This window comes from Podarcis pityusensis (assembly GCF_964106645.2).
Source record: "Podarcis pityusensis genome assembly, chromosome: 9".
Taxonomy (NCBI): domain Eukaryota; kingdom Metazoa; phylum Chordata; class Lepidosauria; order Squamata; family Lacertidae; genus Podarcis; species Podarcis pityusensis.
Window position 1 is genome coordinate 70752989 of NC_138034.1, and position 27843 is coordinate 70780831.

At 43.0% G+C, this 27843-nt stretch overlaps 1 protein-coding gene and 1 long non-coding RNA gene across 8 annotated transcripts in view; one reads left to right on the top strand and one right to left on the bottom strand.

Annotated features, from left to right (window-relative positions):
* Positions 1-27843, bottom strand: part of CTNNA2 (catenin alpha 2) — a 528364-nt gene that overhangs the window by 390151 nt on the left and 110370 nt on the right. For all 5 annotated transcript variants that reach the window (XM_081020737.1, XM_081020736.1, XM_081020739.1 and 2 more), the window contains one exon: positions 18295-18461. In XM_081020737.1, the coding sequence (XP_080876863.1) occupies positions 18295-18461 (167 nt within the window). The remainder of the gene's footprint in view (positions 1-18294; positions 18462-27843) is intronic.
* Positions 12699-27843, top strand: part of LOC308485458 — a 51719-nt gene continuing 36574 nt past the window's right edge. The window contains exons 1-2 of one of the 3 annotated variants that reach the window (XR_013990523.1): positions 12699-12833; positions 15759-15877. This is a non-coding gene — a long non-coding RNA (uncharacterized lncRNA). The other 2 variants (XR_013990524.1, XR_013990525.1) reach the window with 2 other exon arrangements.

Sequence of the window (27843 nt, forward strand, 5' to 3'; positions counted from 1 at the left end):
AGCTCTCTCAATTTTTTATGTCAACAATATAGAAGATTTCAAAGGCCATCAATATTTCCCAGCTAGCAGAGATCTTTCTAAGCTTTCAGACTTATTGTGCATCAGTAGTCCTCATTTATATAATACAAATAAGGGGCTACTTAGATATTTGTGAGAGTTTTGTTAAAGAGAAAAAAGTTAAATTACAGTAAAATGAAAACTATAGTATTTGAAAAACGACTAGCGGTTTACAAATGGGGTTAATATTGAGCAACTGAATAATTTTAATATTTGCTCGCTGTTCCAAAAACCATGACTTTTTGCATCTTTCAGCTATTACCACAGGAGTAATGCTACAGGACTAATGACCAGGCACACTAGCCAGTCTTGGCTTTCAACATTGCTATTAGGAAGTCTCAGAAAAGAATGTTCCTTTTTTTCTATCATAATTAAATAAGTCATGCCCGTATTTCTGCTGATTAGATCATGTACTCACAATTTCCAAGCAAAGCTACCGGTATTTGATGCTGGAATTCCTAGATCACACGCCCCCTTCCACTTTACCCTGTACAAAATTTGTAACTGCTTGAATTAATTAAAATACCTCTAGCTACTTCGTTGCTGAGTGACCAACCCAATAACTTCCTTCTAACTGAATCCATAAATATCAAAGAATTGTGAAGTGTTGGGGGGGGGGTTGCTGTTACAAACAAAACATTTAAATAGCTACCTTTCTACCAGTACGACGGGAGGGGGACACAGGAAGGAAACGAGGTCGGAAGGGAGCCATGGTTGGAAAAAAGTTGAGAAATATTTGTGTATACCACCAGTTTGGTTAACAAGCCAAGTAAAAGAAGCTGTTAGAGGCAAGAAGGCTTCCTTCAAATGAGGAAAACAAAAAGGAACCCAAACTTTGACCAAACAAATATGATCATACAGTGAGAGATTCAGAAAGAAAGAAAGAAAGAAAGAAAGAGAGGAGCGCATTGCAAAAAAATAATAATCCCATAATGACCAGCAACAGCGAAATACGTTCATAGCAGAAGACTGGCTAGGGAGACTGTCGGACCTTTGGATTACAAGGGAGTTGAAGTATGCTGAAGTGAGGAGACTGCAGAGATGCTGAATGAATACTTGGTATCTGTCTCCACAGCAGAAGGAATATTACAGATCCCAGTGGCTGAACTAACTTCTGTTGGAAAGGAGTCTGAGGAGATGAGGTAGATAGTGGTGATGAGAGATGAAGTTTGAGGCCTCCTGGACAAAAGAAAAACTGGCAAATCAGCAGGTCCAGATGGCACCCACCCAAGAGCTGTCAGATAACTCAAATGTGAAATTGTTGACCTTCTAACAAAAATATGCAACTTGTCCCTCAGATCACCCTCGATACCTGACAATGGGGAAATAAACATTGTAATGAGGGAGAGGGAGAAAGAGAGAGAGATCAAAGGGAGATATTGGAAATTACAGGCCAGATAGCTTAATGTCTGTCCCTTGAAAACTGGTGGAAAGTATTTTTAAAGATAAAATAAACAAGTGTATAGAAGAATAAACTTTGCTGAAGTACAGCTAGCATGGCATGGCAGCTGTGAAAAAGGCTAAGGATCATCTGGAAAGAACTTAAAAATAAAACTGCTGATATCATAATGCCATTATACAAATTTATGGTGTGACCACTTTTGGAACACTTATGTAAAGTTTTCTACAGTTAGGAAAGGTTCAGAAAAGGGCAAGCGAAAGCCCTATGATGAAAGGTTAAAGCATATGGGGCTTTTTACTTTAGAGAAAGGGTGAGTAAAGACAACATGATAGAAGTGTATAAAATTATGCATGGAGCTGTGTAATGAGTATGGGTTGCTCGTGCGTAAGTTGCCGCCTCTCCTGGCTATGTTGCCTTGTTAAACCTTTCTGTCTGGACAGCCCTTCACTTCGTGGCTGCCTCAGTCGCTAGCAGAATCCGTCAGTGGGCGTTTCTTAAACCTTTTCCAACATAAAAGTTGTTTGACGCCAAGTCTCCTCCTACTCTCCCTGCGCGGAAGCCTTCTGCGCAGGGAGGGTGTGGGTAGCGGAGGACCCGTGCTCTCCCCGCTGGTGTCTGGTGAAGAGTCCTGGAGCCCTCTCGCCGATTCCCCCATCTGCCCCCCTTTATCCCTGGTGTTGCGCTGATTTGCTTCCCTATCTGCTGAGCTGCCTCTCTCCCTGCTGGGCCCTTCTCCAGCATCACTTGAGAGCCTTCCCTCCGCCTCTAGCTCCGATGTCAGTTCCCTGACATCCACCTCCCCCCCAGGACCCCCTCCACCCCCGGCCCAACCCGTTGACCCAACTTCGTCCCTTTCTTCGGCCGACGATGCGGGGAACCCCCGGAAGGAGCTGTCACCATCCTCTGAGGATTCAAAACCTGCTTCCCACCCGCTCTGATCCCTTCCCGCGGGGTGGGCCCCCCAGTCTGATTCTTATTCCTCCGAAGCCTCTTCTCCCTCCCCTTCAGAGGCAGAAAAACCCACAAAATCCTCTTCATCCTCTATGGTTCCAAATTGCTCCTCCCAGAATCTCGCTAGTGGTTTGGGTTTGTCCGGGAACAGGCGGTGGAATTCCTCCACCAGATACCCGTCAGTGATTGCTTCCGCGGGAACCCACGTGTTTTCCGACCCGGGTTCTCCCTCCCAAGCCACCAAGTACTCCACCTGGCATCCTCGCCACCTTGAATCAAGTATTTCCGTGGCCTAGTTGTGGTGCTCCCTCTCTTCTACCTGCGGGAGTGTGGTGACTTCTCCCTCTCGCCCCGGGAATCCCCGTCCTTCCCTGTACGGTGAGAGTAGGGACCTATGGAACACCGGGTGTATCTTCATGCTGTCAGGCAATTTGAGCTTGAATGCCACGGGGTTTACCTGCTGTGTTACCTCAAACGGTCCCAGCCGCCTGGGCTGCAACTTCTTGCACCCCCCCTTAAAAGGTAACCCTTGGGTTGACAACCACACCCGATCTCCCACCCGTATGGTCTCCCCTTCCGTACGGCGCTTGTCTGCCTGCCTCTTGTAAATTTCCTTGGCCCGCTCCAAGTTCATCTTAAGTTGCTGGTGCAGGGCTTCCATTTCTTCCACAAACTGCTCTGCCGCCGGTACGCTCCAACCTTCCTCCCCACTCCCCGGGAAGGCCCTGGGGTGACACCCATAATTGGCCATGAACGGGCTCATTCCCGTGGACACATGTTCAGCGTTATTGTACGCAAATTCAGCCAGCGCTAGTTTCTCTACCCAATCGTTCTGCCTCTCGCTGACGTAGCAGCGTAGGTATTGCTGGAGTATACTGTTCGCTCTTTCTGCTGCCCGTTGGTTTCCGGGTGTCTTGCCGTTGAGAAGCTCACTTCGACCTGCAGCAAGCTCATGAGCTTCCTCCAGAAACGGGAAGTAAATTGTTTCCCGCGGTCGGAGATGACCCTCGAAGGAGCCCCATGCAACCTGAAGATGTGATCTACAAACAACCTGGCTGTTTCCTCTGCCGTGACTGCATGTGAGCAAGCTATAAAATGGCACATTTTTGTTAGTAGATCGACCACTACCATGACCGCTGTCTTCCCCCAGGACTTAGGCAAATCAGTCATAAAATCAATGGATACCACCTCCCAACGTCTCCCCGGCGTGGGTAAGGGTTCCAGTAATCCTGCGGGGGCAGCCCGCTCCCCCTTTGCCCTTTGGCAGCGGTCGCACCCCCGTACATATTCCCGTACATCCTCCCTCACCCTGGGCCACCAGAACTGCCTGGTGACGAGCATCATGGTTTTGTGCTGTCCAAAGTGTCCAGCTGTGGGGTTGTCGTGGAGTTGTTTGAGTACCTTCCCCCGTAGGGTCTCCCCCGGTACATACAGCGCCCCCTTATAGTACAGCACCCCTTCCTTCTCCTCAAACCCTCCTTGGGTTTCTCTTCCGTCTCGGAGTTGCCGGATTTTAGTTTGTGCGAACACGTCGTTTCTAGTAAGTCCGGCCAGTTCTCGTTTCCCCACCAAGGTTCCCCCACACACCCATCGGTCCTCGGGGATCACGTGTCGTATCTCCAGCGGCCCCTCTCCTTCCATGTACTCCGGCTTCCGGGAGAGAGCGTCTGCTCTCACGTTTTCCTCTCCTGGCACGTATCGGATTTCGAAGGAAAACGTGGAGAACTCCTGTCCCCATCGAATCTGTCTCTGGTTGAGCACTCGTGTGATCCTCCAGTATTCCAAGTTCTTGTGATCTGTACAAACCTGGATCTTGTGCTGCGCCCCTATTAGTAGATGTCGCCATCGACGAAACGCCGCATAGATCGCAAGCAGTTCGCGATCATACACAGTATAGTTTTGCTCCGACTTGTTCAGCTTTCTTGAGAAAAAGGCACACGGTTTCCATTCCTGCTTGCTCCTCCCTGGCTGCAAAAGAACCGCCCCAATGGCTCTGTCGGATGCGTCGGTCTCTAGCCTCATGGGTTTCTCCAGATCCACGTGCAGGAGCTGCTCTTCCGATGCGAACGCCTTCTTCAGTTTTTCAAAGGATTGCTGGGCCTCCTCTGTCCAGACGAACTTCCTTTTGCTACTGAGACAATCTGTGATGAGTGCTGTCAAGTGGGCGAAGTTCTTGATGAACTTCCTGTAGAAGTTGCTGAACCCTAGGAACCTCTGCACGTCCTTCCAGGTTTTGGGAGCCTTCCACTCCAGCACTGCTGCACCTTGCTTGGGTCCATCGCTAAGCTTTTGTCTGACAACTTGTACCCCAGAAACTCGACTTCTCTGGCGTGAAACTGACATTTTTCCAGCTTGACCCACAACTGGTGCTTCTGCAGTCATTTTAGCACTTCCCTGACGTCTCTGACATGTTGCTCCTCATTGTCCGAATAGATTAAGACATCGCCCAAGAAGGCTACGCAGTTCTTGTACAGCAGGGACCCCAACACGTGGTGCATGAAAGCTTGAAAACAGGCGGAGCCCGACTGTAATCCAAAAGGCATAACTAGGTACTCAAAGGCCCCCAGGGGTGTGAACATTGTGGTCTTCCATTCGTCCCCCTCCCTCATCCTAATCAAGTTGTATGCTCCCCTGAGATCAAGCTTGGTAAAAATTTTCCCCTGCCTCACCCGTGTTAAAATGTCGTCAATCCTGGGCATTGGGAAGGTCACTGGTTCCGATACCAAATTGACGGCCCTATAGTCCACAACGAGCCTGGGTTGATTAGTGTCCTTTTTGTCCACAAAGAACACCGGACTGCCCCCTACCGCTTTTGATTCTCTTATGAAGCCTCTTTTCAGGTTCTTGTCAATAAATTCCCACAACTCCTTCATCTCCCTGTCCGACATGGCATACAGTTTACCCACCGGTAGCTGCGCCCCAGGGAGCAAGTTGATTTGGCAGTCAAAGGGCCTATGGGGGGGTAGTCTATCTGCCTCCTTCTCGCTGAAGACCTCCTGCAGGTCAGCATATTGTGGTGGCACCTCCCCTTTCGGCTCCACAGCTATCCCAGCCACCCTGGCCACGGTCATTCTTGGGGTTTCCTCCCCTAGACAGTGTTCCAAGCAGTAAGCGGACCCAAAGGTGACCGTTCTCTGATGCCATGCCACCACTGGATCATGTTGTGCTAGCCAGCTCATCCCTAATATTATTGGAGCCCCTGCCAGTGAGGCTACGTGAAAGGCGATGGTCTCCGTGTGCCTGGAAACCCTCATTCTCATTGGTGGGGTCTGGTGCGTCACTTCCCCTCCCAGAAGCTCCCTGCCATCAATGGTGGTTACTTGCAAGGGGAAATCCAGGGGCAGCAGATGGAGCTGGTGCTCTAGTGCAAAGTCCTTGCTGAAGAAATTGCAGGAACTGCCTGAATCCAACAGCCCTTTCACCTTGACTGGGTGCCCATTCAGGAGTTCTAGCACCACTTCTATGGCTAAAGCCGCCCTGGGGGGGGTCTGGTTGGGGCACTTCTATTGGTTGCTGGCCTGGCTGCTGTGCCCGCTGAGTGGCAGCCAAGCGTTGGCGTTTCCCTGCCCCTGCCCCTTTACCATCTCCTGCAGCTCCCACCATCCCTTGCCAGGCCTTTCTTTGCGGGCAGACCCTGGCAAAATGTCCTGGCCGCTGGCAGAGGAAACACTTCTTGGTGGTTTTCCCATCCTTTCCCTCCCTCTTGCGACCTTCACTGGAGTTTGAAACCTCCCGCACGCACGCCCCATCTATTTCCATGGGCTCCGCCGGCGGGGAAGGCTGCCTTGGTATTTCAGGAATGCGGTAGTCATGGTAACGTTGCTCTCTCCCTTCGCGCTTCTCCTGGGCCCGCGCTTCCTGCCTTATACCAATCGCAAGCACAGCCTTGGTCAGCTGATCCATCGACTGCGGGCGGGGTGCGCGGGAAAGTTTGTCCTTCACCGTTGGGGACAACCCCTCCTCGAACAGCATTTGAATGGGTTCAGAGTCCAATTCCCATCCGAGCCGGTGGACTAACATGGCAAAGCGTGACCAGTAGTCTCTAACTGACTGGTTCCCCTGTTTGCAGCCCATCAGTTCCTGCCGAGTCACACTTTGCTGTAAATCACTGGAATACATCGCATTCATCGCCTGGAAGAATTTCCTCAGGTCTTTCAAGGCGGCATTCTGCATTGCCATTAGGGGCCTGATCCATTCTCTGGCCCCATCCTGCAGATGTTCGACAATATAGGCAACCCTCTCCCCATCGTCTGCAAAATCATTCTGTTGCAGTTCCAACGCGTACTCTATTTCCGTTCGGAACGCACTGTAGTCCTGGGGTTTCCCTCCAAATTTGTGTACCAGTCCCGGTACCTTCCTTGCTACGGGGGTGGGTCTGACCTGAGCATCCTGAGCCCGCCTTTCATCCAGCCGCGCCGTCAGAAGAGCCACATGCTGTTCCAAATCTCGGTTCCTCTCCACCAGATTTTGCACTCCAGCTGCTCCCTCCGTGGCGCCAGCTTCTCCGGTTTTGCTCATGATGCTGCCTGCCTGTCGCCGTGCACGAGCGACGTCAGGGACTGACGGATTGCTGTAATGTGTATAGGTTGCTCGTGCGTAAGTTGCTGCCTCTCCTGGCTATGTTGCCTTGTTAAACCTTTCTGTCTGGACAGCCCTTCACTTCGTGGCTGCCTCAGTCACTAGCAGAATCCGTCAGTGGGCGTTTCTTAAACCTTTTCCAACATAAAAGTTGTTTGACGCCAAGTCTCCTCCTACTCTCCCTGCGCAGAAGCCTTCTGCGCAGGGAGGGCGTGGGTAGCGGAGAGCCTTCCCTCCGCCTCTAGCTCCGATGTCAGTTCCCTGACAAGCTGATAGAGTGGATAAAGAAAAGCTTTATTTTTCTCTCCTAACTCATGGACACCCAGTATCAGTTACCAGTTCTGGAAAGAGGCATCTGGTTGACCATTGCAAGAACAGGATGCTGACTAGATGAACCTTTGGCCTGATCTGAAAGTATTAGAACAAGACGCAGATGACTAGTGCATAGATGAAGAAAAAAAATGGTGAAAATCTGATTAATTAGATAGAGGTGAGGCTGTAGCTGTCCTGAACCAGTATTTGGGTATGCCAATGGACTGGAAGACGGAAAACAAAAGATTCTACCCAGATAAGGTGGTACTCTTTGCTACTGTGGTTCATCCAGATAGGTAGCTGCAGGTCAACCTGTTTTAGAGGAAGTTACACTTCTGTTCTAAATGGGGATCAGGATTACAGTCTGGGGAAGTTTATTCATTCAGCACTCTCAGTAGAGGCCAGGCAGCTTCTGCACCTCAAAGTGCCATTTATCAGCTTCACCACTTGAGACTTTACCTGGATGGAGACAGGAAAGCCACTACTACTGCAAGCTCTACAGTAAAACATGCATAACTGAATGGAAAATTCCATGTTGGTTTTTTTTATTGTTAAGACCTCTACTGGTGAAATCCACCATGGTGTTTTTCTTTCGAGAAGGTTCTTATTTCTTTCCCAGACCTGATATATTGGTCCCCTGAAAATATGGTTTAAGAAAGCCCTGTGGACTTTCACCTTCTCGTACCAGAGATATGCGTGCCACCCATACCGATTATTGAAACCTTCTAAATCCAGTAGGTCTCTGTTCTCCAATTTTATCCAATCTTTTAGCCAAAGTAGGCACGCTGCTTCATAATATAGGCTCAAATCTGGGAGAGCAAAACCTCCTCTTTCCTTTTTATCAGTTAGTATTTTCATTTTAATCCTTGGTCTTTTCCCCTGCCAGATGAATTTCATCAGGGTTCTCTGCCATTCTTTACATTGTTTTAAACCTTTAATAACTGGAAGAGTTTGAAATAAAAACAACATCCTCGGCAAAACATTCATTTTAACCACTGCTATCTTCCCTAAAAAGGAAAATTTCATCCTCCCCCATATTTCCAGATCTTTCTTTATTTTTTTCCATGTAACTTCATAATTATCTTTATATAGGTTTATGTTTTTTGCCGTGATCCACACTCCCAAATATTTCACTTTTTTCACCACCATGATTTCCACTTTTTGTTCTAGATCTTTCGTTTCTTCCTTAGTTAGATTTTTAACCAGCATTTTAGTTTTATTCTTGTTTACCTTAAAACCTGCCACCTCTCCAAATTCCTCAATTTTTTGTAATGCTTCTTTTACACTATCTTGTGGATCTTGCAAAGTCAGAACAATATCGTCGGCAAAGGCTTTAATTTTGAATTCCTTCTTTCCTACTCTAATTCCTTTCACTTCTGTTGCCTCCCTCAGTCTCTTATTAAGTACTTCCAAAATTACAATAAATAATAAGGGGGGCAGGGGGCAACCTTGTCTGGTCCCTTTATAAATGTTAAAATATTCTGTTGTATTATTATTTATCACCAGCTTTGCTTTCTGTTCTTTGTATATTGCTTCTATGCCTCTTCTAAATTTTTCGCCAATTCCCATCCTTTCCAAAACCTTCTTTAGGAAGTTCCAGGAAACATTGTCAAATGCCTTTTCGGCGTCTATGAAAACCAGTGCGGCTTTTCTGTCTATTTTCATGTCCAGGTATTCAATAATGTCAATCAAATTCCTTACATTATCCCGTAATTGTCTCCCTGGGAGAAATCCTGTTTGATCACCATGAATTTTATTAATCAAAACCTTCTTTAATCTTTCCGCCATTATGTCTGCAAATAGCTTATAATCATTATTTAATAATGAGATTGGCCTATAGTTCTTTACTTCCATAGTGTCCACCTCTTTTTTAGGGATCAATGTAACATAGGCTTCCTTCCAGGTATTAGGTATCTTTCCTTCTCTCAATATATTGTTCATAACCTCTCCCAGCACTGGTGATATTTGGTTAATTAATATTTTATAATATTTGGCCGGAAGGCCGTCCGGTCCCGGCGCCTTCTCAGCTTTCATCTTTTTAATAGCCTTTTTTATCTCTTCCTGTGTTATTATCTCATCTAGTGCTGCTCTTTCATCTTCTACAATTTGTTCCAGATGGTGTTTTTGCAGAAATTGATCTATTTCTTGTTCTGTTTCCTCTCCTCTTTTGTACAAATCCTTATAATATCTTTGGAATATTCTTTTTATTTCTTTTGGTTCTTCCATAATCATATCTCCTTCTTTTATTTTACTGATCGTACTCAACTTCTTCCTTTCTCTCAACTGCCACGCTAGATATTTCCCTATCTTATTTGCGGACTCAAAGTTCTTTTGATTCATCCTCTTAATTTTCCACTCTATCTCTTGGTTAATTATTGTAGCAAATTTAGCTTGTAGTATTTTTAAGTTCTGTTTTAAACTCTCTTCACTAGGGTTAACAGTTAATTTTCTTTCATTTTCCATAATCTGTGTTAAAATCTGCTCTTTCTTTTTTTCTTTTTCTTTTCTTAATTGGGTATTTTTTTGAATCAAAAAACCCCTCATGACCGCTTTTCCTGCGTCCCACACCATCTCTATGGAAGTTTCTCCATTTAAATTCCACCTAAAGTATTCTTCAATTGTTTCTATAGCCTTATTTACTATCCTTTGATCATTGAATAAATATTCATTCATTCTCCATCTGGCTGTTTTAACCTCTCTACCTTTTAACTCCATGGAAACCGCACTATGATCAGATAAAGTTCGAGGCCAAATTTCAGACTTAATTAAATTCTGTACCAATTCCCTCGAGACCCAAATACTGTCTATCCTCCCCCAGCTCTGATTCGGATTTGAAAAAAAAGTGAATTGTTTTGCAGTAGGGTTTTTAAACCTCCAAACATCCGTCAATCCCAAATTATTTACCATGTTGAAGAAAGATCGTGGTAGTTTACCTTCTTTCCCATCTTGTCTTTTTGTTAATCTATCCATATTCGGCGTCACCACCCCATTAAAATCTCAATATCCATCAATATCATTTTCTGGTCCATCCATTCCATTAGTATATTATCTAATTCCAAAAAGAAAGCTGATTTTTTCTCATTCGGGGCGTATATTCCAACCACAACTATTTTTTCTCCATGAAACACCGTCTGTACCACCACTACTCTCCCATGTTCATCTTTATACAGTAATTGCGGGTCATATTTTTCCTTTATATAAATTACTACCCCTCTTTTCTTAACCTTGTCGGAGGTCACAAAGTCCAATCCCAATCTCTTATTACTTAATACTCTCTTGTGTTTTCCTATAACATGCGTTTCTTGAAGACAAATTAAATCCCAATTCTTTTTCAACAATACATGTGCAATCTGATTCCTCTTATTTTTATTGTTCAAACCATTCACATTCCAGCTTATTGTTTTTAAAGCCATCTATTAAACTATTCTAGCTAATTTAACTAGATTAAATGGAGACTACTGTTCCTTGCTTTCCTCCTCTTGTTCTTCTCCTTCTCCTGTTAAGCTCTCCTCTTTTTCTTCTTCTTCACTCCCTTCACCCTCCTCGTCTCTCTGTCGTTCCTCCCTTTCCACCTCCCCTTCAACTTTTCCCAGGTCCTTCTCGTATCTCCTCGCAAATTTTTGGAGTTCAATACTGGTGCTTAATTTAAACCTTTTTTCCTTAAAGTAGAATGAAATGCCTTCGGGAAACTCCCATCTATACAATATCCCATTCTTCTTCAATTGGTTTGTTAATTTTTTGTATGGCTCTCTCCTTCGAAGAAATCTCGAAGGAATTTCTCTAAAGATAATAATTGGGCTTCCTCCAATATATAACCTTTTTATGTGGTTCTGTTGCAGTATTTCATTTCTTATTTCCAAAGTGTTGAACATGACAATTACATCACCTGGCAGCTTTTTCTTTCTGGCTCTGTCTGATTTTGGTCTTATTCGAAAAATATTTACTAAATGACAGTTTACCTCCTCCTCGCTCTTATTTAACCAAGTTGCCAGCTCTTTTATCATTTTAGATCTAATATTCTCATTTGGGGTCTCTGGTACACCCCTCAGTTTTAGGTTGGTTTGATTTTGCCTCATTTGCGTCATAGCCATATTGTCCAACAACTCTTCCTGCACTCTTTCTATCTCTTTAACTTCTACTCCAATTCTATCCACCTCCTTCTTACTAATTTTCGTATCTTTTTGCACCTTTTTCATTGAATCTTCCAAAACCTTAGTTCTTACTGATAAATCTTTAACCTTTCCTGTCAATTCCCCCACCACTCCCTCCAATTTCTTATCCAAAGTGTCCTGTACCTCAAGTAATTTTCTCTCAATATATTGTTCATTATTTTTGAATTCTTTCCTTATTTCGGCCATCAGACTGCTATAGTCTTTAATTTCTTTACTTTCCTTAGCATCCTCTTGCCTCGACGACCTCCTTTCCGCTGGTGTTGCCACGCCTTTTTTTGCACCGTTTGTCATTTTGTAGGCTTGAAAGGTCTTGGGGTCCACCACACTAATGTTATTCAAAAAGGGATGAGTTCAGAGTCCAATTCCCATCCGAGCCGGTGGACTAACATGGCAAAGCGTGACCAGTAGTCTCTAACTGACTGGTTCCCCTGTTTGCAGCCCATCAGTTCCTGCCGAGTCACACTTTGCTGTAAATCACTGGAATACATCGCATTCATCGCCTGGAAGAATTTCCTCAGGTCTTTCAAGGCGGCATTCTGCATTGCCATTAGGGGCCTGATCCATTCTCTGGCCCCATCCTGCAGATGTTCGACAATATAGGCAACCCTCTCCCCATCGTCTGCAAAATCATTCTGTTGCAGTTCCAACGCGTACTCTATTTCCGTTCGGAACGCACTGTAGTCCTGGGGTTTCCCTCCAAATTTGTGTACCAGTCCCGGTACCTTCCTTGCTACGGGGGTGGGTCTGACCTGAGCATCCTGAGCCCGCCTTTCATCCAGCCGCGCCGTCAGAAGAGCCACATGCTGTTCCAAATCTCGGTTCCTCTCCACCAGATTTTGCACTCCAGCTGCTCCCTCCGTGGCGCCAGCTTCTCCGGTTTTGCTCATGATGCTGCCTGCCTGTCGCCGTGCACGAGCGACGTCAGGGACTGACGGATTGCTGTAATGTGTATAGGTTGCTCGTGCGTAAGTTGCCGCCTCTCCTGGCTATGTTGCCTTGTTAAACCTTTCTGTCTGGACAGCCCTTCACTTCGTGGCTGCCTCAGTCACTAGCAGAATCCGTCAGTGGGCGTTTCTTAAACCTTTTCCAACATAAAAGTTGTTTGACGCCAAGTCTCCTCCTACTCTCCCTGCGCAGAAGCCTTCTGCGCAGGGAGGGCGTGGGTAGCGGAGAGCCTTCCCTCCGCCTCTAGCTCCGATGTCAGTTCCCTGACAAGCTGATAGAGTGGATAAAGAAAAGCTTTATTTTTCTCTCCTAACTCATGGACACCCAGTATCAGTTACCAGTTCTGGAAAGAGGCATCTGGTTGACCATTGCAAGAACAGGATGCTGACTAGATGAACCTTTGGCCTGATCTGAAAGTATTAGAACAAGACGCAGATGACTAGTGCATAGATGAAGAAAAAAAATGGTGAAAATCTGATTAATTAGATAGAGGTGAGGCTGTAGCTGTCCTGAACCAGTATTTGGGTATGCCAATGGACTGGAAGACGGAAAACAAAAGATTCTACCCAGATAAGGTGGTACTCTTTGCTACTGTGGTTCATCCAGATAGGTAGCTGCAGGTCAACCTGTTTTAGAGGAAGTTACACTTCTGTTCTAAATGGGGATCAGGATTACAGTCTGGGGAAGTTTATTCATTCAGCACTCTCAGTAGAGGCCAGGCAGCTTCTGCACCTCAAAGTGCCATTTATCAGCTTCACCACTTGAGACTTTACCTGGATGGAGACAGGAAAGCCACTACTACTGCAAGCTCTACAGTAAAACATGCATAACTGAATAGGTGCCTGTAGATAATATTCAGTATTCGGGTAAACAGTATTCAGCTTATAACTGAGCAATCATAGCATCAACTCATTCAATTCCTGTTAAAAGAAGTGCAGGTACAAAACCTTCCTGATTGCCATGACAGTTAAGAAAATTACTGTGAAAACCAGAATCTCATCATCATGCAATTTGTTCCAGTTGCTTTTTCACCGCCACTAAAAATACTAATTTTGTGACGTGGAAAATTGCTACAATCCTGGGATAAAGAGGACCACTATCACTTCCATTCTTATGCAAATGAAGTTGCTGACAAATTCTATTACAGACCAGCTTCCCTCCTTTTTCAATTAATGTCAATGTCTTCAGCCAGGGGTGGGTGGGTTGGTGTAAGAGAAAAAGAGAGCATAGAACAACAGGTTGTGAGGCTATTAGATGTTTCTATTGCATATTTGGGAAAATGTCAGTTGAATTAGGCAATTGTCTTAGAATAACTGCCTCAGATCATGTCTTCTGAAACTTTTCAGGGAAATATATGTAGAGGTACAAATAGAAAGTCGGCTTGCAGCAAAACACTTCAAATTTACGTTCATGTCAGCAAACTATATTTAAGGGACAAAGTGTCATTTCTGTAACACTGCTTGATTTGTGTAGGTGTAAATATTTCATCAGAATGTCTGAAACAGTGGCTTGTTCCGGACATGAGTGCCAGGGAAAAAAGTGACTTATTTTTAGGGTCAAAGTCTTTTGTTAGCTCAGCCAGCTTGCTACCAAGCGACACTTCTACATAATTAATTAGAAATTTCTCTGGAGCAGCCTGATTTCCAAAGGTGAACAGAATTACCTAGGTCCCATCTGCTCCAGTGGGAGCTGACAGTGTGGAACACCTGCAGGGAAATGCATCACAAGCTTTTTAAAGCCGTTTCTCCTCAAACTGGGCCAACCGTTTCCTAAGGGTTTTGCAGGAAGCCAGGAGGAGACATGATTGATAGGAAGCAAAACAGGAGCTAAGTGGCCTTGCTTCAGCACCAAAACTTGGATAATAGCACAAGAGTGAAATGAGATGGAAGGTGGGCGGGAATAGAGATTGTGGGATGGGTGGCAAGATGATTCTGGCTCTTTTGGAAGGACAAATTATTCAGGAAGGAAGACTTATTCTGAAACTAAACAAGAGGAAAAAAGCCTGCCCAGAATATGTTTTAACTCTTGATATCATACTTTTAAATCTTTTTGCATGTAATATTCTTTTAAAGCTGGCTATGACTATCCCATGCTATCCTCTTTTTATGTATAATAGTTTATGAACATCTCCTTTGGCACAATGAACAGTTCTACTGTACTCGGTTGATGTTCTCTAACTTAAAGGTGATGATATGTCTACCTGCCTGTCATATTGATGCAGAAAGTTCTTGAAGTGCACAGCCAATTTTATCCATCCCAGGTTTCGCTCAAAGAATTTGATTATTATTACTAGATTATGTGATTAGGGATTAGCAGATCTGAAGAGAACTCTTAAAGTAGCTTAGAACTACAGTGGTACCTCGGTTTTTGAACATTTCAGTTTGTGAACGCCATAAACCCGGAAGTACGTAAATGCTTCAGTTTTCAAACACGCCTCGGAAGTTGAACATGCCACGCAGCTTCCACTGAGTGCAAGATCCTGACGCCTAGCTGTCAGCTACTGAATTTTCAGTTTTCAAACATTTCAGAACTCGAATGGTCTTCCGGAATGGTTTATGTTTGAAAACCGAGGTACCACTGTAATATACACACATTGGTAGAAGGCTTCTAGTGGGGTCAGGAGACTAAAGTTTCTCAGCACATGTAATATCTAGAAGCCACAGCACACTGAACTTACACATCTTTCTCTCTGATACACAGATGCATTCACTTATTTTAATTGTATAATGGGACCTCCCCATGGTCAGTGGGGGCAATACACATCCAAGTGTGAAGAAAGTGAAAGAAACTTCCACTCTATATTATGAATAACTTTAGAGAGTTTCTCACAATCTTGCTGCTTTTCACTAAGTATGGAACCTCTAGAGGCTGTAGTAGTGCTATATGAGTTTAAATTTATATCCCTCCCTTCCTCCCAAAGGAGCCTAGGGTGCAAACAAAAGAGATAAAACAATTAAAAAAAATTAAGCCACTTAAAAATAATTCCATTGTAGATGCAGGCTGGAAAAGATCTCCGCTTAAAAGGCTTTTTTGGAAGAGGAAGGTCTTCAGCAAAAAAGAGAATAAAAACAGTACCTGTCTAATATTTAACTGGGGGAAATTCCAAACTGGAGCCCAATTCCTATATTCTGCAGAAGGAAACGCCTGATTAAGCTGATCTCTGCTTGAGGCCCTCGCCTGCAGAGTGTAGTGATCTAACAGGTAAGGGATGAGGTGAACTTCCATGTAATTACATAGCAAAATGGTTCATCCAACTCTGTCAATAATAGAAGATATGAATAAATATTGGGAAGTAATGAAAGTAGCTATTTGTTGTTGAAGCAGATTGTACTTGCTTGAAGATCTTGAGATGTGAAGTCTAAACCTGGTCTACTTTACGGTAGTTCACATCTTCTCACAGTTCTTACTCCAGCAAGGCAGAGGCCTGCGGCACAAGAGATGTGGAAGGAATCTAGTCAAGGTAGGATCCAAAATTATGTTAGTGTCTCAGCTGGGTGGTCTGTATAGAAAGTTGTATCTTAATATTGGGCTGTCTTCAGTGTTCCATAAGCTTAGTTCTACTACTGAAGTGAAACTTGTGTTTCCTCTCCTAGCCCTGCATACCAACCAAATCTAATGTCCCCCAATTCTAGGGGGTGGAAGCTGGAGGGGGCAGGAGTGAGAGTGGAAGCTCCATTGTACATATACAACATATATGAGTATGTAAAGCTTGGCATTATAAATGTGTTAAATAAATGACTATTGCTGAAATATCCAAAACTAACTTGAAACAGCTGTAATAACAAATTAATGTTTAAAAGTTAGTTAAAGTAATCCAAATTTTAAATAGTGTAAACAAAATATAATTAAGTGGATAATGATGATTTACAGAGATTCTTGAAAGCAAAAAAAAAATAAATGATTACATATTTTCCTTTCCTACCCTCGCACTAAGTGTTCCCAAATATTAATGTGTCATGATGCCCACAAATTAATCAATCAAGTCTAGCAATATGAGGGCTGTAGATAAGCTATAAAAACTGAGTTCTGTAATCACAACCATGTTCTTCAAGTTTTTGTATGAAAGGGGACTGAGGCCAAACACAAACTTTGAAAGTCTGCAGTGTCAAGAGATTGTGTGAGTTGGACCAGTCTTCATTGGGAAATGAAAAATATGGTCACACACGCATTGGTAGCTGTGCAAATATTTATAGGGTAAAGTGGTTGATTTTTGAGTAAAAAAGCACTGTGTTCATTAAAGCATGGACTGTCACCTTCCTGCAGGAGAGGATTTGGCATTTTCCATTGCAAACCCTAGTTCTGGGGAATTCAAGAAGAGTCTGCCTAGCTCTCATTCCAAGCTAAAGGTTGCAACGCATCATTGCCTCGGAAACAACATTCTACTGCCATTTGAAGGGGAAAAGGAAGGGGGCAGAAAGGGGGGGGGATCTGATCAAGAAAATAAAAGATTATAAACATTCTGCTCAGTCCAGTTTACACAACAGATCTTCCACCAGCAGCACAATTAGCAATGCTCAGTTATGAAGAAAGGAATGGGAAAAATCAATCATTACACTGGTTAGCTCCAATTACAAAGCATTTTGTTACATGCCTCTGTAGGCAGGAAGGCAGACAGTGGCAAACCAAATACAAACCCACAGTAAATCATTTGCCGCTCTGCAATTCCTCTGCGGTTTTCATATTTTTTCCCCATCTTTGATGATTCATTAAGCACTCGCTGTTTCCATCTCCAGTCAAAAGAGTTCTGACATTTGGATGTAATTAATTTCATACTGTGGCTCACAGGCAAAAGCACACTGCTGTGCTTTAATTTTACCACAAGAGGGTGGTAAGTCTACAGCTTCCTTATGTTACAGGACAGTCTGAAAATCAGCTCTCAAAGAAGCACAGACAGTGTGCACCTGTTACGGCTAAACCACTTCCCCTACACCCCAATAAGAAAAGGAAGATGAGCCCTGCTGGATCAGAGCAAAACCCTGGCTAGTCCGGCATCTTGTTTTTCCACAGGGCCTACAACCTGCCTCTGAACAGTCCACAAAGCAGGAAGTGAGGACTGTCCTCTCCCCGGTTCATGGTCCTCAGCAACTGGTATACAAGGATGCTGCCTTCAATTCTAGGGGTAGCATAAAGCTATTGTGACTTTACATTAATTTGTCTGTGATTCATTGTGCACATGAGGCTATTTTTTAAATGTGATAATGTCCACAAGGCAATGACAACACACTACTGGAAAAGAGCCTGCATAGCCCAGTGATGCATTACACATAGTACACATGGATTAGTCATGCAATAATATGTGTGGATGTCTGTATTAATTCATGATATGGCCAGTGTAACAAAGCAAAAAAATAGCTGTCGTTATTGTTTTACGTAGACATTAAATGTGCATAACAAAATCCATTCTCAGTTTGAAACTTTAACCAAGCATGGTGAAAAAGCAATGGCTTTTCAGAGAATACACAGCAGTGTTGAATAGGTGTGTCTGATGGAGCATCTGAATACATCTCAATGGGCTCACACTTAAATTCCTGCCCCCCACAACTCTTACTACCAATTCCTGTTTGTGATGCACTTCTGCATTCAAACAAATAAATATAGTACACAGCTGCCAAGCCGAACCCCAAGGAATAGATCCAGCAGCGGCCATCCAGAATTTCCCCCACTACCAAACAGAAGCAAGCCAGAGTTACGCCTAGGAAGTAATACTGGTGGGATATTTGGTTTTGATGATGATACTTCCCCAAAATATTTGCAACTACAAAATACAAGCCCCATATAAACCTGGTTGTCCTTCCTTTGTATGTAGCATACCATATCCCTTCCACCACTTGCCCACCACAGTGCATACAAGAGCATAACGTATTGAAGAAGTCTTACGATTTTCAAGTGGGACAAAAGCCTCATGACATCTGCCATGTCAGCCAGGATGAGCAGGCGAGTGACAGCTGAGAGCAGAGCCCGTGCTGCCCGGACCATGGTGCCTCGCTTGACAGAGGAACAGGGATCATCGGCAAACTCTGACGAAGCAATTCTCATCGTTTCACCTGGAGGGCAATTAGAAACAAGCATGTTTTAAAAGCTGATTACAAAAGCCACTTCTTACTCCTTGCTTCTTGAAAAATGTACAAGACAATAACGGAAAATGAATTTCTTCCAGAAGCACTATTAATTATAATTTCAAGTTGTTTTATTATTTTATTTATTTATTTAATTTATATACCACCCTATACCCGAAGGTCTCAGGGCAGTTCACATAAAATATCAAATACATAAAATCAAAATAAAAACAACAAGCCAATTAAAAAAAAATCCCCCAAAGAGCCAGCATTTTTAAAAGGGTATAGGATGTAGATCAAGTCAGGCAAAGGCCTGGTTAAAAAGGAATGTTTTTGCCTGGTGCCTAAAGGTGTATAGCGAAGGTGCCAGTATAACAATAGCATCCTGCTCTCAAGAACTAACCACAGCGGCTGCACTCTGAATTATTTGCAAGGAGGCAGTTCAAACAAAATCCTATATTTTGCTGATGGTAATGGTTTGTTCTGCTGTGCCACTCTGTCATAAAAGCCGCTTAATCTTTGCAAACAAAGACAGACAGGATTGGGTTACTGTTATTTGCTCTTGGACTGGTAAACATCTACGAGATGCCACAAGGGCAGCGAAAAGTACGGCAACACTTGCCAGACTTTGAAATACACTTATCCTAGTATCAGTTTGAAGGCTGGTTCCTTCGCTGCCTCTGGGAGCCATGCAACCAGTTTTATCAGTTGCACCCCATAAGCAATACATGTGTAATTCTTAAATCACGACCTTAAAACATTTACACACCACTCTAAAGCCTGCCCAATACCCCTGGTTTCAGATGCTGCACTAGAAAGGTAGGTGACACATCCTTTCCAAAGCAACTGGGGGTTGGGAGCAGGGAGTCTTAGGACTGAACAGGAGAAGAGCTTTTCTTCAGAAGACAAACAAGGTTCCTTCTTCTTCGCATGATGTTAGTCCGACTCTGATGACACAGAAACTTTCAACTGTTTTCTTTCCTTACAAAGTGTCATTTTAGGGCCCAAACAGAGGGTTAAGATCAGTTTCTCAAAGACTTTTAAAAAATAATAATTAAAAATCAGCCACAGGGGATGGTGAATCTAATCAGAGCAGTGAAGGAGGAATGATTTTCTTTCTCCTCAATTTGTTTCTCCAGTCGAAATTGTGTGTCCCCCAAGCTTGTTTGTAAAGTATGCCTCTTCTCTGACACAGTTTTTAATGAGTCTCTGAAGTTCATCTTTTTCGCCGAGCTCAGAAGAACTCTTGCCAAAATCTTGAATTAATATCTGGTAGATACTGTGTTACATTTCGCTCTGTATTACATAAACTGTGAACCAAAAGTGTTGATCCAATGAGAATATTATTTGTATAATGTAAGTTTGCAAATTAGTACCAAATACCACAAATCCCAGGAAAACCAACATTTCCCTATGTAGCCCTTAATTAGTAGAATCTAATAGCAGACATTATTATTACGACTACTACTTCAATTTCATAGCCACCCTTCACCACAAGGTCTCAGGGTAGGTTACAGAAATGTAAAAAAAAAACCAGTAACTAATAAAGTTTAAAACAAATTACAGTCACAAGAATAGTCTGGGTCCTTAAAAAAAAATAAATCTCAAATGTCAAAACCCAGAGTATAGGACACAAATTATATAATGAAAGTGACAGGCACCCTCTTTGGCAAGGGACTTCTACATCTTACGGGCTATCACAGATAATGTCCTTTCCTGATCTCTACCCTGAACTTCTAACAAGACAGTCCTCTCTGCTCATCTTAACACCCAAGAGTGTCATTAGGGATGGAAGTGATCTTTCGTAAAATTGTAAATTTATTTCTCTGCATCACACAGAGGTTTAGTAGAACAGCATTCTTTTCTCTACAATCCAATTTTATCTTGGTAGTTTATACAGGCATTAAAAGTGCATTTAAATAAAATATTACACAGAAAGCAGTACAAATAGCCCTTAGGACAGACACAGGCATTTGAAACTGAGAACTACATCCAATAAATGATTCTTTCCCTTGGTACTCAATTTTAAGTTTAATTATTGCTATATTTTGTGTAGCCCTGAGTACAATTTGAATCAATACATACGGGTACCAAGATGTTGCTTTTCTCACTTTTCATTCTTGAAACTGCGCTTCAAAAGAAATAAACTGAATCCATTATATTTTCAGCACCCATATGTACAAATCAGCTTGATAAAAATGTGTGTTGTCTCAACATATCTTTCAGGGTAGGAGGGAATAAAATTCTTGATTAAATATTAAACATTATAAAATATTAACAAACATTAATTTGCAGTTAAGCAGTGGGGAAATATTCTGAATAAAGAAAATTACTGTCATTGTGGAAGCACACACACAGTCTGTCCTTGTCTCTAAAGAAAAGCTGATAGAATTCTAGAAACAAGAGCAAATGGACCAGGCTAGGTCTGTCCTAAAAATAAGTAAATCATTTTTCTTTTGTCTAAAAACTAGGGAGATTTAAAGAATTTTCTCACAGAAGAACTGCAGAGCTCCCCAGGCTTTTGACACTTTTCTTGAAACAGACATACTGACATTTCCTTCAGAGGCCTTTTTTTAAAAGAACCTACAATTCCCCTAGTACTTTTGTCACTATCCCATGCCAATTATTTTCTGCTGCTCAGTCCATGGCTGCTATAGCTGTCATCGCCATTACTGTGGCCTCCCATATACCAAGGATCACCCGCTCTGATCCACATGGTCTCGCAGTTAGTGGCACAATACTGGACAACATTGTGAGACACAGTATGTGGCAATGTCATGGCAGCACTGACAATGCACACTGCATCTAGAGAGGAACAAATGAAACAAACACAAATATTAATATAAAAAAGACTGCTGCCTTTGATGTCCAACTTGAGTCTTAATTTCAGTGATCATTTTCCAAACAGGATGTGGATCACAGTGCCCATCCTCTGCCAATTCAGGAAATCCACCATGATAGCATCCCTGATACGTGGCCATCTAATCTCTCAGAAAGAAGTGGCTTTCACCTTCCTCAACATCAGAATTATATCTAACAAACTTCATATTTTGTTCCCCCAGCCAGCCACAAAGAGTTTTTAAGAGGAATAATAATAATAAATTTTATTTATACCCCACCCTCCCCGGCCAGAGCCGGGCTCAGGGTGGCTAACACCAGTAAAATTGCAATAAAAACATAATGGGAGGCGGGGACCAATTTAAAATATAGGTTAAAATACAATTTAAAATGCAGCCTCATTTTAAAAGTAGGCCATAGATCAAAACCATGAGGGAAACATAAGGATCAGACTGAGTCCAAACCAAAGGCCAGGTGGAACAGATCTGTCTTGCAGGCCCTGCGGAAAGATGTCAAGTCCCGCAGGGCCCTAGTCTCTTGTGACAAAGCATTCCACCAAGTCGGGGCCAGTACTGAAAAGGCCCTGGCCTTAGTTGAGACCAATCTAACCACCTTGCAGCTTGGGACCTCCAAAGTGTTGTCATTTGTGGACCTTAAGGTCCTCCGTGGGGCATACCAGGAGATGCGGTCCCATAGGAAGAGGGTTGAAATACTATTGTGAATACAATAAGCAGCCAAGGATGAAACAATACAATACAGTGGTACCTCGGGTTAAGTACTTAATTCGTTATGGAGGTCCGTTCTTAACCTGAAACTGTTCTTAACCTGAAGCACCACTGTAGCTAATGGGGCTTCCCGCTACCGCTGTGCCGCCGTAGCACGATTTCTGTTCTCATCCTGAAGCAAAGTTCTTAACCCGAGGTACTATTTCTGGGTTAGCGGAGTCTGTAACCTGAAGCGTATGTAACCTGAAGTGTATGTAACCCGAGGTACCACTGTACAGTCATTTCTCTGACAAAAGGTGAGAAAAGGTGAGAAAAATATAGACAGGTAAGGCCTGTAACAAAATGAGGAAGTGTAGCAGTGCTCCTGTTTAGTGTTGCAGCCAGCCATGCTCTCCTCCAGAATACTGCATTCTGTTCCATGCAATCTTCCACCCAGTTTTCTGTCCCACCCATTCATCAATCAGTCAGCATTTCTTTGCCACTGTGCATGCTCAGTCCTTTTTTCGGGTGGTGGTCCCTCCTTTGATCCCCTCCCATTTTGGGGGTACTTCTACAAAACACACCCGGGCCAACTGATAACTCATCTCTTGTGCACTGATGGTGATATTTTGGCTACATATACATCAGCACCCACACTTGAAAATAAAGGGAATCATATCTAGAAGGTGAGGTGATCGTAGGGTTTCCATCATGTTTTTTGGAGTGCTTGGCTGCCACAAACACCAATTCCTTGTTTGTGTAACTAAAAGTCTACAATCACTGGAACGAATGGACAATGATTCTTGCCCTTTTGGGGTTCTTTCTGGTGCCTACTGTTGATCCTGTTTAGCAGGAACTTTGCCAGAATACACTCTGTTATACATAGTGCCCAAAGTTCCAGTAGTTAATATGCTATAGCAGAAACAGCTAAAGGGCAGGGCCTCCAGTTCCTGAACTGCACTCGCTAATACATTCTTTGAAGCAGTAAAGATTGAAAGCAAATTATGAACTGCAGAAGTTTATTCTTGTTGAAGAGCTGGTATCATAATTTAAATATGTACAATTGATTTTATACTTTTGGAAGCTGTCAGATTGGTGCAGATCTCTACCGACAGAAACAACTTAAATTTACGTGAAATAATCAGCACCAAAATTGAATTATACAATGAGGAGTTGCTGAGAATACTTAATCAAACACAATCAAGATCTTCTACATTCTTGGAACCAGGGCTGTACTGGGTGGGATTGCATGGTACATTTGTGAGACTACACCAGAACCCATGCTGGCTAGGGCTATTGGGGGTTGCAGCTCAAAACCTCTAGAGGGCACCTGGATGGCAAAGGTTGGGCTACACTCTCTCAAGCCTATTCCAAGAAACATATTGCTTGGATATGTTTCACCTTCACCACCTTCTACAAAAGTATGTATTAGAAATTATATAAGCTCGCTTGTCAAAATCCTGGGGAGATTTAATATAATTTCAATATAGCTGACTTTCCTTAGGGGACGCGGGTGGCGCTGTGGGGGTTAAACCACAGAGCCTAGGGCTTCCTGATCAGAAGGTCGGCGGTTCGAATCCCCGCGATGGGGTGAGCTCCCGTTGCTTGGTCCCTGCTCCTGCCAACCTAGCAGTTCAAAAGCACATCAAAGTGTGAGTAGATAAATAGGTACCGCTCCAGCGGGAAGGTAAACGGCGTTTCCGTGCGCTGCTCTGGTTTCGCCAGAAGTGGCTCAGTCATGCTGGCCACATGACCCGGAAGCTGTACGCCAGCTCCCTCGGCCACTAAAGTGAGATGAGCGCCACAACCCCAGAGTCGGTCATGACTGGACCTAATGGTCAGGAGTCCCTTTACCTTTTACAATATAGCTGTACAGAAAATAAAAACAAACATGATACTAACTTGCTGTACACAGAATTGCCTGATAACTTAATCAGAAGTTTTGGCATAGTGAATCCCATCAGTAGAGGAAAGCTATTGTCATTTTAAGAATGAGGCAAATTAGGACCACCCACTCCATTAATAATATTAAAAAGAAATTGTATGATGCATACTGGAATCGAAATGCAGCCATGAAGAACAGGTGGTGACCTTGGGCCAGTAATTGCCAGACCGAGCTCATTAGAGGAAGGCTGAGATACAAATGTGAAGCTAACTCAAAATAACAGAAGCAAGAAGCCAGAGTCTCTGCCCTGGACTGGCCTTGCTTTGATCCAATGATAGTGCCTCTGTCTTGGCCTCAACTAGATCTAAGCAGGCCTGCAAAATTATCTTGCCTGCAGTTAAAGCAGAATGCTGCAGCAAGACTGCTTGCTGGGGCAGCTTACCACTAACATATAACACTGATGCAGAAAGCTCAGCACTGACTGCTGCCAGGCTGCCAAGCTGGATTTAAAGTGCTTGTTTTGACTAAAGCCCTCGATGGCTCGGGACTCAGGTATCTGAAAGATCACCTGCTCCCTTTTACAGCTGCCTGGATTTTGAGGTCGTAGTGGGGATGTGCTTCTCATGATGCCACAGGTCTCTGAGATACAGTATGTGGCCCCACAACTCTGGAATGCCCTCCTTTCTCAGCTGCGACTCTAATGAAGAATCGATGCCAGGTAAAAATGTGGCGATTTACCCAAGCATCTTACTACAGTGGCTGGTGTGGTTCAGCTCAGGGCCGGATTTAGGTTTGATGAGGCCCTAATGGCAGGCCTTTATATAGCAGGTGGGGCCCATTACTTACATCATAGGAGCCTACACAACACAAAACACTGTTGCTGTATGTAGGTTTCATTTTATTTGTTTTTTATCTTATATTTTGGAAATGTACATCCAGGGGTTCCCCCCCCCCTTTAACTTTGGGGGGGCTTCCAAGAGAGTGGGACCCTAAGCCATAGCATGTTTAGCTTATACGTAAATCTGGCACTGGTTCAGCTATTAGTATATTTGTTTTTATATGTTGTATTTAAATGAAATGTTGTTTTTCTGTATGTTGGATGGGAGTTGTTGCTGTTATTGATATTAATGTTTTGTAGCTATATTTTAGATATTATGGTTTATGTGAAAATTGTTTCAATTTGGTTGTGTACTTTTTGATGTTTTTATTGTTTATAACTACTTTTGTTATGTTTGTAATTAAATATTTTTTTCATGTTGAAAGCTGCCTTCAGCATGGTTTTAACTATGTAAAGGCAGCGTACACATTATGTATGTATGTAAGTATGTATGTATGTATGTATGTATGGACTTTAGTGTTCTTCACTCTGGGATTGTGTGAACCATGATGAATGCGCTAGAAATGGAATCAATAAATAAATTGCATTCTTTCTACTTTTATATTGAAGACTAGGCCTGTAACACAGAGGTGTATGTGCATAATAAAAGTAATTTGTGACACATGCCAAACACTTCGTTTTAAGCATAGCACTCAGCCAAGCTCAACAAAAAATTTAATTTAACACATATGTAAATTAAAAAATGAATGACATTCAAGTAGTGGAGAAATGAGTCAACTGATTTTCTTATAGATTTTAAAATAAACTAGGTGATGTGGCTTTATTATAGAGGCAGGATGCATATCAAGTAGTCCTAGAGCATTTTGAAAGTCTAGTGAGAGAGGGGAAAAACATTAATAAAATGGTACAAGCTCCACACCTCAGCAATTCTGCCTTTGGAAATAAACAGAAATAAACCTACTTAAGAAAAAATAGGGCAAAGCTTAGCACAGGTGGAGAATATATATATTTTTGAAAAAGAAATCCGCAGTTCTCAGCCATCTTTCCACATTATCTCTTGGCACATTGGTAGTATGAGACATTAGAAAACATCTAATGTTGCAGAAGAGGTTGAAGGGTCTGGTTAGAAAAACAAAAACTATTTTTTTACTGGAAAATCCACAGCACACAAGAGCCTACATGTATACAGTGATTTAGAAATTAATCTAAACTAATGAGTATTTTAGTGAGCTGCTAAGAAAACTGTGTTTTCTAGAGCTAGACATACTGTATATGGCCTCTTTAAATTCTCCACCCTGTTTGTAGGGGGAAACAAGAAGGCTATTTCACTTGATTTATCCAGGAAAAGGAAAAGATTTTCAACAGTTTCTCAGGGTGGGCCTTATCACTGGCAACAGCAAAGCTTCTTCTGAGAAACTTTGGCAGTGGAAAGGTCTTCCTTAGGAGGTTGTAGACTCTACTTCCTTGAAGGTTTTTAAGAGGTTGGATGGCCATCTGTCATGAATGCTTTAGCTGAGATTCCTGCATTGCTGGGGGTGGACTAAATGATCCTTTGCAATTCTACAATACTATGATTCTACTCTGAGTAGCAGAATGCTAAGTGACTGACACAAGGAGCAAAACCCACTACCTCATTTGCATTTTAAGGGGAACACGTGGTGGCATAAGGGTTGGCTTTGGCTTGAGTCTGCAACTTTAGACCACTCAGCATCCAATATTTTATGCTATAGAACCAATCAATGAAAAATCCGCAGGGATCTGCAAGAAAACCCCTAAAGGACACAGGGGAGCTTGATTAATTATGAGCCGTATGCAGTAGCTACTGGATGAGTTTATTCATCCTTATTTTTCTCTCTCTTCCCGCATCTCCAAGAGTGATGTGAGCCTCCTTATTCTCTATTCTGAAGGCAGGGCAATTTTACCATATGTCTTCCCAGTTGTGCAGGCTGACCGGACAAGAAACAATTACCTCTCACCCTATCTTAAGCAACACAAACTGGATCCTAGGTACTCCAAGTTAGTTTGAACAGAAAAGGGACAGTCTTCACTATTCTCTACATCACTTTGCTTTCCCATGAAGCCCAATGCAAGCTGGGATCCAATGTGGTATTTTTCTGTTCTCTTTACTTGTTCACACCCTCCCCCCCCCAACCCCATGCCTTTCTGCTAAGGACATAAATATTTGCTGCCAGGATGCCTTTTTTGTTGTTTAGTCGTTTAGTCGTGTCTGACTCTTCGTGACCCCATGGATCAGAGCACGCCAGGCACTCCTGTCTTCCACTGCCTCCCGCAGTTTGGTCAAACTCATGCTGGTAGCCTTAGGGAGCACAATAATTTGTTTCCTATATTGAAGGATACCCGTATGCTGACAGTATTCCTGCCTTACAACAGAAAAGACTGCAGGATTGGGGACAGGGGAGAGAGAAAAGACATCCACCCACGATTGTCAGGTATAATAGCTCCAAACGTTACCAACACTTTATATTTAATGAAGCTCAAGGTGCACCACTGCTTTAAATAACAGTGATTAGCAATTCTTCTGACAATGATTCACACTCCCACTCTAACTTTCTAAATGCTAAGCTGCATCATTAACTTACTTTAAATAGCTTCCATCTATTTGTCCCAGGCAACTCTTTAGAGCCATATCATTTTTTTTTTGCTTTTCCTTTTCACAATGGCTGATGTACCGTTATGTATTAAAAAGCTAGTAATGACTGAGTTGCGTTAGGATCACAAAATCAACATCAATGTCAGTTAAAGATTATATAGCATATTGGATTTTCCTAAGGCTGTGAAACATTTTTAGATCCAATCACCAACAGCTTCACATAATGCACAGGCCATTAAATGTATAGATTTTAATTATCGTAACTACAGTCTTTCCCAGGGGAAGCTGGAGGAGAATGCAGAACTTGACCGTCTTTCAGGCCACAAAACTATCAACCTGATGTACAGCACCTCACAAATGTCACCTTGCCGTTAACAGCACAATTTTGTTCGGTTAAGCCTTAGCCATTACATTAATCCCATTCTTCATTATGCCTATGTACCATGCCTATATTTAGCTATGTTACAATTTACATGATACTGGTATGTACTGCT